The 13,395-nt window shown below is 54.3% G+C and overlaps 2 protein-coding genes across 3 annotated transcripts in view; one reads left to right on the top strand and one right to left on the bottom strand.

The window, feature by feature from the left end:
• TMEM143 (transmembrane protein 143) overlaps positions 1-4,973 on the top strand; it is a 30,294-nt gene extending 25,321 nt beyond the window's left edge. The window contains exons 6-7 of the mRNA XM_017863648.1: positions 3,129-3,318; positions 3,894-4,973. Coding sequence (XP_017719137.1) covers positions 3,129-3,318; positions 3,894-4,150 — 447 coding nt within the window. The 3' untranslated portion in view covers positions 4,151-4,973. The remainder of the gene's footprint in view (positions 1-3,128; positions 3,319-3,893) is intronic.
• Positions 4,974-7,086: 2,113 nt separating this feature from the next.
• EMP3 (epithelial membrane protein 3 (MAM blood group)) overlaps positions 7,087-13,395 on the bottom strand; it is a 9,532-nt gene continuing 3,223 nt past the window's right edge. The window contains exons 1-5 of one of the 2 annotated variants that reach the window (XM_017863642.1): positions 12,420-12,650; positions 11,103-11,195; positions 10,421-10,523; positions 8,490-8,630; positions 7,087-7,342 (exon numbers count right to left, since the gene is read on the bottom strand). In XM_017863642.1, coding sequence (XP_017719131.1) covers positions 7,173-7,342; positions 8,490-8,630; positions 10,421-10,523; positions 11,103-11,180 — 492 coding nt within the window. In that variant the 5' untranslated portion in view covers positions 11,181-11,195; positions 12,420-12,650 and the 3' untranslated portion in view covers positions 7,087-7,172. Of the gene's footprint in view, positions 7,343-8,489; positions 8,631-10,420; positions 10,524-11,102; positions 11,196-12,419; positions 12,651-13,395 lie in introns of those variants that run through there. The other variant, XM_017863643.1, reaches the window with a different exon arrangement.

Here is a 13,395-nt window from a genome sequence, read left to right as displayed (position 1 = left end):
TCTCATCTCAAACTCTAATCCCCATGTGTTGAGGGAGATATGTGGTGGGAGGTAATTGGATCATGGGGGCCATTTCCCCCATGCTGTTCTTATGACAGTGAATGAGTTCTCAGGACAGCTGATCGTTTTAAAGGGTGGCACTTCCCCGCCTCCTTCCTCCCTCTCCTGCTCTTCCTCCCTCCCTCCCTCCCTTCTTTCCTTCCTTCCTTCCTTCCTTCTTCCCTTCCCATTCTTCCTCTTTTCTTTCCCTTCCCTTCTGTCCTTGTCCTTCCTTCCTTCCTCCCTCCCTTCTTCCCTCCCCCACTTCCTCACTTCCTCCCTCCCCTTTTCCTCCCTTCCTCCCTCTCTCTCCTCCCCTTCCTTTTCCCCTTTCCCTTCCCTTCTTCCCCTTCCTTCCCCCTCCTCCTCTCCCCTCCCCTTCCCCCTTCCCCTTCCCCTTCCTCCCTTCCTTCCTTCCTGTTCCTTTTCCTTCCCTTCCCTCCCTCTCTCTACCTCCATCCTCCCTCCCTCCCTTCCCTTTCTCCCTTCCCTCCCTTCCTGCCCTCTCCTCCGCTCCCCTCCCTTCCCCTTCCCTTCCCTACTTCATTTACTCAACACCCCTTGGGTGGGTTTTTTTTTTTTTTTTTTTTTTTTTGAGACGGAGTCTCGCTCTGTCGCCCGGGCTGGAGTGCAGTGGCCAGATCTCAGCTCACTGCAAGCTCCGCCTCCTGGGTTTACGCCATTCTCCTGCCTCAGCCTCCCGAGTAGCTGGGACTACAGGTGCCCGCCACCTCGCCCAGCTAGTTTTTTGTATTTTTTTAGTAGAGACGGGGTTTCACCATATTAGCCAGGATGGTCTCGATCTCCTGACCTCGTGATCCGCCGGTCTCGGCCTCCCAAAGTGCTGGGATTACAGGCTTGAGCCACCGCGCCCAGCCGGGTGGGTTTCTTAATCTCTCTGAGCCTCAGTTTTCTCATCTGGAAAATGGGGATGATACTGAGATCTGCCTTGTAGGGTTGTGAGCATGAAATGAGTGAGTCTGTGAGAAGCACTGGGCAGTGCTCGGCTCGTGGTAGGGGCTACATAAGAGTTGACAGCTGCTCACTGAGCGCTGGGGCGCTTTAGTGATGTGGTGAAGGGGGTGTGTTCTGGAACCGGACTTCCTGGATTTGAATCTGACTCTACTGTCTTCTCACTGCGTGATCTTGAACCTCTCTGCCTCAGCTCCAAAATCTGCAAAGTGGGGATGATGGTGGGACCTAACTCAGAGGGACGTTGTGGGGATTAAATGAATTAACATGCACAGTACGGAGAACAGAGCCTCCCACATGGCACAGGAAGTACTATGTGAGAGTTCGCTAGTGCCAGGATGATGGTTGTTAGCATCACTAATTGGGCTGTTTGTTCCAAGTCCCCATCCTGACTGGGGATCATTATCATTGGGGGAGCTGGCTGACAAATGCAGCCTCCTGGGCTCCAGTCCTAGTGGACTGAATTGGAAACTCTGGGACTGGGGCCCAGGGAACTATATTTTTAACAAGCTCCCTTTTGATTCTGCTCCATGTGAGTGCTGGGCTGCCTTGAACAGTTGCACAGGTTGTTCACCATCCAAGGATTCGTGGCCCAGGGGCCAGGTGGAGGCTGACCCCCAACGTGTGCTCCACTTGCCAAAATGCGTGTCCTGTCTCGAGGCTGAGTCAGCCCAGAGGGGAGCTGCCTTTTACTGATCCTCCCCAGGGTTGGCACCGGCCCCAGGAGTGTAGACTGGTGTGAAGCATCTGTCGTACCCGATCATTCACCTGATGGCTCATTGGTTTTCAAGCTGTTTTCAGCCATGCTGACAGGCTTTTAGGAAGGCTGGTAATAAATCCCACAGATAATAGCCAGGCTGCGCCGCCTGAGAGGGTGCTGGGATACTCGGGCCAACAGAGGGGCTGGGGAGGGAGCAATTTCTGCTTCGGGCCAGGGCTCAAGTGGGATCTGAAGAAAGCTCTGGAAGATGGGGATTGAGCCTGGTGGAGAAAGAGCCCATGAGCTCAGCCTGGCATATCTCATGGGGCTGGATCCAGTGAGCAGGGTAGAGAGAGGAGGCCCCAGAGGGTGGTGAGGGCCTTGAATACCCAGAGTGGCACCCTAGGTCTCATCCTGAGAGTTGCAGGGAGCTGTGGAAGGGTTGTAAGCATGGAGGGACAGCTGCGACCCTGGAGGGCAGAGGGGAGGGGGAAGATGAGAGTCAGGGAGGCTGATGCCTCTGGGGAGAAGACTCTGAGTCCCAGCCCACGGTGACCATCCGCCCTACCCCTCTCTGGCCTCAGGGGGCCTGTGGAGCCTGTCAGGCTCTGAAAGACCCTATTTCAAACCCAATTCACACCAGGCATGGTGGCACATGCCTGTAGCCCTAGCTACTCAGGAGGCCAAGGTGGGAGGATCGCTTGAGCCCTGGAGTTGGAGTCCAGCCTGGGCAACATAGTGAAACCCCAAATCAAAAAATAACAATAAAAAAGCCCAGCCGGGTGTGGTGGCTCACACCTGTAATCCCAGCACTTTGGGAGGCCGAGGCGGGTAGATCACGAGGTCAGGAGTTCAAGACCAGACTAGCTAAGATGGTGATCACTTAAAGTTAGGAGTTCGAGACCAGCCTAGGCAACATGGTGAAATCCCATCTCTACTAAAAATGCAAAAGTTAGACCTGGCACGGTGGCTCATGCCTGTAATTCTAGCACTTTGGGAGGCCAAGATGGGCAGATCACTTGAGGTCAGGAGTTCAAAATCAGCCTGGCCAACATGGTGAAACCTCAGCACCATGGGAGGCTGAGGAGCGAGGATCGCTCCAGGCTGGGGGTTTGAGACTAGCCTGGGCAACACAGGGAGAACCCCGTCTCTACAAAAAATACCGGGCTTGGTGGCACACAACTGTAGTCCCAGCTACTTAGGAGGCCAAGGCGGGAGGATGGCTTGAGTCCCGGAGTTCAAGGCTTCGGTGCGTTATGAATTCGCCTGTGAATAGCCACTGAACTCCAGACTGGGCTATAGAGCGAGACCGTGTCAAAAAAAAAAAAAAAAACACCCAGCGTGGGTGACCCCGGTGGCTGTGTATGGGTGGGGGCGCACCCCGAACTGAGCCCACGGGGCGCTGTCCCGCCTGCAGATGTTCGGGCAGCGGCGCAGCGCGCAGGCGCTGGAACTGGCGCACATGCTCTACTACCGCAGTACGTCCAACAACTCGGAGCTGCTCAGCGCCCTGGCCCTGCGCGCGCAGGACGAGCACACCAAGGAGGCGCTGCTGGCTCGCAGCTTCCTGGCCCGTCGGCCAGGGGGCACTCAAGGCTCGCCCGAAGGTAGGACGTGACCCTGGGACCCTGCCCCCGGGGGCCACACCCCCGTGAGGCCCCGCCCCAGCGAGACACGTCCCTACCCCCAGTTCCCACGGGTGGACCTGACAGATTTGCGAAGAGACCCCGACCCTCAGCAGACAGTACCTCCGAATCCAGCCTCCGATCTTGGTCCCTGATGTGACCGCCCTTTCCTAACCTCAGCCTGGTTGAGAGTCTTGGCTCCATGTCACGGACCCCTCCTGTCACTCTTTTCCTCTACCTGAGCTGACACTCTCCCTACAAGAGACCCTGTGCGCTCCTTGTGTGGGCCCCAGGTGGTCCCCTTCCCTACAGGAGCCCCCACCTTCCCTGCCCAGGAGCCCCTGACTGATCCCCAGACGAGAGTCCCAGAGCTGGGCCTTCTGGCCCTCTCGAGCCTCCTCGGCCTTGTTCCGCTCCCTTCCAAGCCTCAAGATCACTCCTACGCTTCTCCCAAACCCAGACCCTTCCTGTTCTTTGCCCTACGCCCCTCCTTGCTGGTCCCCCGAATCTTCCCCGATCTCAGTGTGACCTCAGAACACCTGCCCCTCCCCTTGCAGAGACCTCCAGGTGGCTCCGGTCGGAGGTGGAGAACTGGCTCCTAGCCAAGTCAGGCTGTGAGGTGGCCTTCAACGGAACTCGGGCCCTGGCGCATCTGCAGGCCCTGACCCCCAGCATGGGACTGTACCCACCCCCGGGTTTCCCCAAACTAGACCCAATGACTCCAATCACTTCAGAGCTCCCGCAGGCCACGCCCAGCAGTAACACCCCCTTAGTAGAACCTACCTTCCTGCCCAGTCAGCAGACTAGGAACTAAGCCCCGCCTTGACGGGCTTAGCAATTGACGGGCTGTCAATTGCTGTTAAACTTTTTCACTCCAACTTCCAAAGACAGGTAATTATTTTTGCTACACTGTGTGCTTAAGCAAAGCAGCCAATCAGAGTAGCCAGCAGTTGCTGAGTTCCACCCCCCCGCCCCTTCTGTGAACAGCCAATCAAAGCGATTTAGCTCGGTTTCTAGTCCATTTCTTAGTCACACCCTCACCATAAACATCCAAGTGTGGTTTGACTGAGGAGCTGGGGGTATCTACCAATCACAGTTGCTCAGCTCTGGCTTCTGTAAACCGCCAGGTAGAGTTAAAGCTGCGCCCTCCCGAGACTATATATAATTGTCTTTTTTAGCCCGCTCCAGGCAAACTGCCCATCATGTGCACCAAGGCCGTTTAGCCCTGCCTCCTGGCAAACGGCCAGTGACAGCTGCTGGGTTCCATCAACCTTGGGCAGCCGGTTGTCGCTGCAGGGAAGCCACCAATAATTTCGAAAGGAAACCTGATCTTGCTATCAATTGCTGCTGCTTAAATGGCAGGCCAGCTGGTCAGCTGCTGATCGGGTGTCTAGGCTGAAGGAGTTGGAGACCTTGTGCTAGGTAGGTGAACCAGAAACCACCCTTGCCACCAAGACTCGCTCCCAACCTGGCTCCAGGCAATCAGGTGCCTTCCTCGCCCAGGTCCTTCACCCTTTCTGCAGAAACTACCTCGGTCTGGATCTCCCCACCACCAGCAGCCTGTGCAATATTTATTGGTCTATCAATTTCTCCCCTGTCTCCTGTCCCAAAGTAATAAATCATGTTTAATAAGTCTGGATGAGGCTACTCTCAACACACTGCCTTTAGGGTAACCTTGCTGTGTAGGAGCAGTTAAAAAATTATTTTAAGAAATCTGGGGCCGGGCGCGGTGGCTCAAGCCTGTAATCCCAGCACTTTGGGAGGCCGAGGCGGGCGGATCACAGGGTCAGGAGATCGAGACCATCCTGGCTAACACAGTGAAACCCCATCTCTACTAAAAGTACAAAAAACTAGCCGGGCGAGGTGGCGGGCGCCTGTAGTCCCAGCTACTCGGGAGGCTGAGGCAGGAGAATGGCGTGAACCCGGGAGGCGGAGCTTGCAGTGAGCTGAGATCCAGCCACTGCACTCCAGCTTGGACGACAGAGCGAGATTCCGTCTCAAAAAAAAAAAAAAAAAAAAAAAAAAAAGAAATCTGGATGAGTAGAATGGCTGCAGGAGTTGGAGGGAAGGAAAGCATTTGAATCCTGGAAAGAAGGGAGGGACTCTAGCTAGATCTTGGGGTCCCAGACAGAGAAAGCTGTAGTTCTAAAAAGAGGTTGGGTTCATGATTGGTGAAACAAAGACAGTCATAGAAGAGGATCTTAGAAGGATCTGATTTCTGAGGAGTCCCAGGGCCTGATGAACAGAGGAGATAGGGTAGCCATGTGCGATTATGCAGATTTGCAGATTTTTTTTTTTTTTTATTTTTTGAGATGGAGTTTTGCTCTTGTTGCCCAGGCTGGAATGCAATGGCGTGATCTTGGCTCACTGCAACCTCCGTCTCCTGGGTTCAAGTGATTCTCCTGCCTCAGCCTCCCGAGTAGCTGGGATTACAGGTGCCTGCCACCATGCCTGGCTAATTTTTTGTATTTTCGGTAGAGATGGGGTTTCACCATGTTGGCCAGGCTGGTCTCAAACTCCTGACCTCAGGTGATCCACCCACCTCAGCCTCCCAAAGTGCTGGGATTACGGGTGTGAGCCACCAAACCTGGCCTGTGCAGATTGTTAACTGCACAAAGGAACACAGCCACAGGTGGGTGGCTGTAAGATCCAGTTCATACCCCTGCATGTGTCCTGGTGTGGGGCTGGGTCAGCAAGAAGAAGGGGTGCCTTCTAATTTTTGCTAACGTGTCATATGGGCTAGAGGCAGCCTTTGGGGAGAGGGGAAGTCTCCCTCTCTAGGACCCCAAATGTTCAGTCCCTAGAGAGGGAGACTGGGCCAGGCGTAGTGGCTCATGCCTGTAATCCCAGCACTTTGGGAGGCTGAGGTGGGTGGATCACCTGAGGTCAGGAGTTTGAGACCAGCCTGGCCAACATGGTGGAACTCTGTCTCTACTAAAGATACAAAAATTAGCCAGGCATGGTGGTGGGCGCCTGTAATCCCAGCTGCTCAGGAGGCTGAGGCAGGAGAATTGCTTGAACCGGGGAGGCGGAGGTAGCAGTGAGTGAAGATCATGCCACTGCACTCCAGCCTGGGTGACAGAGCGAGAACTCCGTCTGAAAAAAAAGAGAGAGACTGGTTTCCTAGAGGGAAAAAGAAAGCCGTCTTCCCAAATGGAAATAAAGAGTCCAAAATTAGCCAGGTGTGGTGGTTCGTGCCTGTAGTTCCAGCTACTCGGGAGGCTGAGGCAGGAGAATCGCTTGAACCTGGGAGGCGGAGGTTGCAGGGAGGCGGAGGTTGCAGTGAGCCGAGATCGCACCACTGCACTCCAGCCTGGACAAAAAGAAGAGTCCAACAATCTAGAAACACACTATGCCCGGGCCTCTGAGAGAGAGCAACAGAGTGACAGAAACTTGGGCAAAGAGACAGGACTGACTGGTCACTGCAGGCTTCCTATCCTACGAGGGTTTGCTGGGACCCAGAATCCAGGTTCTTCCCAGAAGTGTCTGAAGGTCTAGATTCAGTTGCCTCTCAGAGGTCTCTTGGGCCTTGAGAGGGGAAGGCCCAGGCTCTTGGGCCTGTGGGAGGGAAAAGGTGACTGGGGTCCTGGCTCCTGTGTCCTCGGGAGGAAGGGATTGGGGGCTGGGAGATGGGCATTCTGAGGGCTGAGCAGCTGGTGGTGGGAACCCTGTTAGGTTCAGGAGAGGTCAAGCGTGCGCAGCCTGGGTCCCTGGAGGCGGAAGGAAGGAAGGAAGGAGATCAAGGCAGAGCCCGCGGTTAAACAGTTTTATTTTCTGGAGGACGCGCGGCGAGGGGGGCCGGGAGCTGGCGGGGGCCGCCGGGCAAGGCGGGGCGCTCACTCCCGCTTCCGCAGGTGGATGTAGATGATGCCGCTGACCAGGGCGAGGGGGAAGGCCACCCAGGCCAGGGCGAAGCAGTATCCGAAGCTGCCGCCTCGTGGGTGCTTCGCCAGGATCTCCTCGGCGTGAATGGCATAGATCAAGGCCCCAGTAAACACCGCCACGCCTGCGGAAGACGAAAACCACGCGTCACGCAGTGCCCCTCAAGAAGACTACATTTCCCAATATCCCATGGGGGCAAAGAAACGCCGGAGGGCGAGTGGGCAGCGCCGTTGCCTGCTGGGAGTTGTGGTTCTCTCTCCCCAGCGCCGTGCAACTGCAGCGCGGCCTTAGGTAACCGATTTAATCTCTCTAGGTCCGATAATATCTCTCTATCCATCCAAGGAACACTTTTGAGTGTGTTTCTATAAGACAAACGTGCAGTAGTAAATTAATAAAGCAAGAAAGAGGCTTTGCAAGAACCTAGAAAAATAATGTTCCCCTGGCCGGGCGCGGTGGCTCAAGCCTGTAATCCCAGCACTTTGGGAGGCCGAGACGGGCGGATCACGAGGTCAGGAGATCGAGACCATCCTGGCTAACACGATGAGACCCCCCGTCTCTACTAAAAAATACAAAAAATTAGCCGGGCGAGGTGGCGGGCGCCTGTAGTCCCAGCTACTCGGGAGGCTGAGGCAGGAGAATGGCGTAAACCCGGGAGGCGGAGCTTGCAGTGAGCTGAGATCCGGCCACTGCACTCCAGCACTCCAGCCCGGGCGACAGAGCGAGACTCCGTCTCAAAAAAAAAAAAAAAAAAAAAAAAAAAAAAAATGTTCCCCAAACTGAGGACTATGATTAAGTTAGCCCTTTGCACCTTAAGTCAAAAAATTAAAAAGTAAGCAAAACTCCTTGAAGTGTCTGATGCACAATAGGCACGCGAGAAACAGCAGTTGGCTGACATAAATACCATTACTATTATGATTCAGAGCTCTCTACTGAGGTACTAATTAGCTTATCCCCCAACGTCACCCCCAATTTCTGGGACCAAAACTATTTACCTATACCTCCTTCCCCAGCTCCGGTTCCCTGAAGCTCTAAGTTCCCTGATGACTCATAGGCACAAGCCACAACTATCATTAGCCACTGAAAACTACAAGTCCCAGCAATCCCTGGGGGCAGAGAGGTAGCCCACGGAGGCACCTCTCGTGGCTTTTGGGGTGTTGAAAATTGTTTTCTTCTGCAAGAGGCCCATTCTCAGGGCCCCCAGCATCTTGACGCACCCCACTTCCCTTCTGCTCAATTCTTGGGGGATTGGGGTGGGGAGGGGCAGTGCTCACTGGTGCAAAGCTGGCAGAGGCCGGTGGCATAGAAGAGACCTCCTCGTCGCATTGTGTAGAGCTGGAACATGAACAGGATGAAGGACAGACAGCAGAGAATGAGGGAGAGCACCATGAGGGCCTGCACCGCCTTCAACCAGCCTGCAGTAAGGAGGACACAGAAGGGGACATCACGGTGGGTTCAGAGTTCCAGCTCCACCTGATTGCTCACCATGTGACCCTTCTCTGCCCCATCCCTGCTCCTGTTTAGACCCACACAAGCTTAGATATTTAGATTATTGCTTATGTTGACCTTGAGCCCTGTTACCTTGCTAAATTCCTGTCTCAGTTCTAGTAGTTGCTTTGCAGATTTGGTTTTTTTTTTTTGTTTTTTTTTGTTTTGTTTTGTTTTTGTTTTGAGACCAGGTCTTGCTCTGTTGCCCAAGCTGGAGTTCAGTGGTGCAATCATGGCTCACTGCAGCCTCGTCCTCCAGGGTTCAAGAAATTCTCTTACTCCTGCCTCCTGAGTAGCTGGGGTCACAGGCACAAGCCACCACACCTGGGTAATTTTTAAATTTTTTGTAGAGACAGTGTTTTCCTATGTTGTCCAGGCTGGTCTTGAACTCCTGAGCTCAAGTGATCCTTCCTCCTTAGCCTCCCAAGGTGCTGGGATTACAGGTGCGAGCCACTGTGCCTGTCCACTCTGCAGAATTTTAATGGATTTTCTACAACATGTTTACTGGGAATAGAGACACTTTTTCCTAATTTATTTCCCATGCCTTTTATTTATTTTTCTTGTCTTCTTGCATTGGCTACTCCAGTAAAATGTTGAATAGAAGTGGTGAGAGCAGACCACTTCCTTTAATCTTAGTTTTGCATTAAATCTTTCACACAGAACTTTAGATAGATGCAGCTCTATTTCTTTAGAACTCCAATGCACCTGGCCCCACCCCTTTAGCACCTTAAGTGGTTTCAGCCCCATTCCCTTGGAACTTGGATGAAATGGTCCCAGGCATCCATTCAGAGCACCAGCCCCATCTCCTTAAGGCTTGGGAAAAATACCCTGGTCTTCTCAGAATCTTGGGAGATTTTTCTCTATTCTTTTTTTTTTTTTTTTTTTTAAGATGGAGTCTTACTCTGTCGCCCAGGCTGAAGTGCAGTAGTGCAATCTCAGCTCACTGCAACTTCCACCTCCCGGTTCAAGCGATTCTTCTGCCTCAGCCTCCCAAGTAGCTGGGACTACAGGCGCATGACACCACGCCCGGCTAATTTTTTTGTATTTTTAATAGAGACGGGGATTCATCATCTTGGCCAGGCTGGTCTCAAACTCCTGGCCTCATGATCCACCCGCCTTGGCCTCCCCTCTCTATTCTTTAAACCTATAGCATGCCGTCTCACCCTTTTTGAGTCAGAGGAGGAGGCTTTTATCTATATGGCCTCTTCAGAACAGGAGGTACTGGCTGGACGCGGTGGCTCACGTCTGTAATCTCAGCACTTTGGAAGGCCGAGGCAGGTGGATCACCTGAAGTCAGAAGTTCAAGACCAGCCTGGCCAACATGGTGAAACCCTGTCTCTACTAAAAATACAAAATTAGTCAGGCGCGGTGGCACACACTTGCAGTCCCAGCTACTCGGGAGGCTGAGGCAGAAGAATTGCTCGGACCTGGGAGGCAGAGGTTGCAGTGAGCCGAGATTGTGCCACTGCACTCCAGCCTGGGCAGCAAGAGGAAAACTCAGTCTCAAAAAAGAAAAAAAAGAAAGAAAAAAAAAACCAAGATGTAGGTACATCCAGATAGGCGGGACATGCATTAGCCCTAGGCACTCAGCCACTCAGGCCTGGACCCCGCCCACTCCAACTTTGTGGGGGGAGGGTTCCCAATTCTTGGTTCCCTGAGGACAGTAAGGGTTTTCCCTTCCCCTTTGAAGACCAGTCCCGTCGCCCTCACCCCTCACCATTCTCGCTGACGTTACTGCAGGCCCACGTTTTGGTGTCATTGTTCCACGTGCAGTCGTACCAGAGATTCAGGGACTCTTTCCCGGGGAGAGTCCACCAGGACTGAGATGGACAGAGAAGGAAACAAGGGGCAGGGTTAGGAAAGGGGAGGGGACAGGGTCAGGAAGGTTGTGGGAAGGGCTGGGAAAAGGACGGGGTATCTGGGATAGGGCAGAACTGGGGAGAGCTAGGATTTCATATGAGAGGGAGTAGGGTCAGGATAGGGAGGAGGCATCGGAGGTAGAGCTAAAGGGGTTAACCTGGTGGTTCACGCCTGTAATCCCAGCACTGTGGGAGGCTGAGGCAGGCGGATCACTTGAGGCCAGGGGTTCGAGACCAGCCTGGGCAACATGGTGAAACCCCGTCTCTACCAAAATAAAAAAAATTAGCCGGGTATGGTGGCAGGTGCCCCTAATCTCAGTGCTCGTGGGGCTGGAGAATCGCTTGAACCGGGAGGCTAAGGCTGCAGTGAGCTGCGATCGCACCACTGCACTCCAGCCTGGGGGACAGAGTGAGACCCTGTCTCAAAATAAATAAAATAAAAACTAGGTAAAGGGGGCGGGGCCAGAGTGCCTTTAGAGGAGGGGGCGTGGCAAGATGCCAAAGGGGAGCAGAAGAGCCCTGAGCTCCAAGTAGGCTTACCTTGTCCAAAGTGGCCACAAAAAGCAGGATGAGAATGAGGATGTGAAGGGCTGAGACCACCAGCAAGAGGAGTGACATGGCTGCGGCGGAAGCCTGGGGAGGGGGAGCAGGGGATGGAGTCTCAACAGGTTGGCACCGCCCAGGCACAGTGGCTCACGCCTATAATCCCAGCACTTTGGGAGGCTGAGGCGGGCGGATCACTTGAGGTCAGGAGATCGAGACCAGCCTGGCCAACACGGTGAAACCCCATCTCTACTAAAAATACAAAATTAGCTGGGTGTGGTAGTGCACGCCTGTAATCCCAGCTACTCGGGAGGCTGAGGCAGGAGAATCACTGGAATCCAGGAGGCGAAGGTTGCAATGAGCCAAGATCATGCCATTGCACTCCAGCCTGGGTGACAGAGCAAGACTCTGTCTCAAAAAAAAAAAAAAAAAGGCACAAAGGCAGGTGAGATGTCTCCTGATGGAGGAAGGGCTTGGGTGCAGACTCCTGGGTCTCTCAGGGAGGAGGCCGCTGGGGCCTGGATTCCTGAGTTCCCCATTGGCTGGAGGGGTGGAGAGGGCCAGAGATGGATTCTTGGGATCCTTGAATGAGGAGGACTCGCAATGTGGCTCCTTTCTCCCCAGAACCCTGTCTCTGGGTTACATACAGGCCAGATGGTGAAAATTCAAGTTGAGACCCCCACGCCAAACCCTGATGTATCAGGATCGAGGAGCTGTCCCCAGCGACAGGCATCCTTGACTCACACCACTCCTCTGCTGGGGTGAGGGGAGGAGGGAGACCTGGTGAGTCATCTGGTGACTCATTCCCGCTCCCCCCCATCTCTAAGCACCAGGGAAACCCCAGCCCCTGGCTATGTCCACGAGGTCCTCACCCCACCCTGCTGCCAGACTGGTGACTGCTGGACATCTTCTGGAGGAAATGGATGGGATTCGCGTTGGGGGGAAGAGAGGCCTGAGAAGGAGTTGGCCTCCCAGGACCCTTTGGTGCCCAGGAACAGGGGACCTAGAGGTCTCCCAGATTTGGGGTGTTCTCATGCAATGCCCTGATCTCAGGGCCCTCAGAGGACAGTGGACACCGCTGAGGGGAAAACTGCAGGAAGTTTTCGGTGGAGGGCTCTGCTGGGACCCCAAAACTTTGGTGGGCCCCACCCCTTCCCATATCCCCACCTCAAGTGCTAAGAGATCACTTACTAAATTACAAGGATTTCCAAGAGTAAGGGGCGTCTCTCCCAGCCTAGGGGTGTCCTTCCCAAACTGCTACATTCCCAAGTAAATTAAGAAGTCCCAGCTCTGAATAACGGACTGGAAACTTACCGAGAGCCGCGAAAAAAGTCAGAGCTGGAGTCAGTCTCGTCCCTCGCTCGGGCCTCCGTGCCCCGCCCTTCTCCTCCCTCCTTTCACCCTCCCGAGGCCCCCGCCTCTCTCACCGCCTTCCTCCCTTGCTCTCCCCTCCAATCCGGAACCTTTCTCTCTCGCTCGCTCTCCTTCTCCCTCTCCTCTCTTCCTCCTGCCCTCACTGTCTGGGCCTCCTTCTCTCTTGCTCCCGTTTCTCTTTCTCTCCTCCTCGCAATATATACTGACCCTTTTATAAACCCACCCTCACCGCGCCCAGCTGAGGTCCGCCGCCAGTGGGAGGGCCCAGGCACTCCGGTTCCTCTTTCTTTGGGCCCCCACCCAATCCCCTCAGACAGACATCATCTGGGGTTCCCTCCCAGGGTTGAGAGGAGAAACTTGGAATGGGCTCTGGGGAGGGGCAAACGTCAGGGGTGGGAGGGCCCGATTCTCAGGACCCTCGGGTTTTGAGGTCTTGTCTTGGGACCGGATGTCTGCTTTCCCTGATGGAGCTTGGGGCTGGATAGGAGTCTGGGAAAGGAGGCCAGATTTCTGTGGCATGCATTGAGATTGGGCTGGTGAAGTTGGCCCCGTGGTGGGGGTCAGAGGATGGGAGATGAAGTTTGTGAAACTCGGCAGGGCATTGTGGCTCACGCCTATAATCCCAGCACTTTGGGAGGCCGAGACGGGCAGATCATCTGAGGTCAGGACCTCGAGACCAGCCTGGCCAACATGGTGGAAACCCGTCTCTATCAAAAATACAAAAATGAGCCGGGCGTGGTGGCAGGCGACTGTAATCCCAGCTACTCGGGAGGCTGAGCCACAAGAATCGCTTGAACGCGAGAGGTGGAGCTGAGTTTGCACCACTGCCCTCCAGCCTGGGCGACAAAGTGAGACTCTGTGGCCAAAAAAAAAAAAAAAAAAAAAAAAAAAAAAAAAAAAAAAAAAAAAAAAAAAA

This window comes from Rhinopithecus bieti, unplaced genomic scaffold (genome assembly GCF_001698545.2).
Source record: "Rhinopithecus bieti isolate Rb0 unplaced genomic scaffold, ASM169854v2 scaffold_70550, whole genome shotgun sequence".
In the NCBI taxonomy this organism is placed as follows: Eukaryota; Metazoa; Chordata; class Mammalia; order Primates; family Cercopithecidae; genus Rhinopithecus; species Rhinopithecus bieti.
Note: the sequence above shows the minus strand (reverse complement) of the source record. Positions and strands in the feature narration are given on the sequence as shown.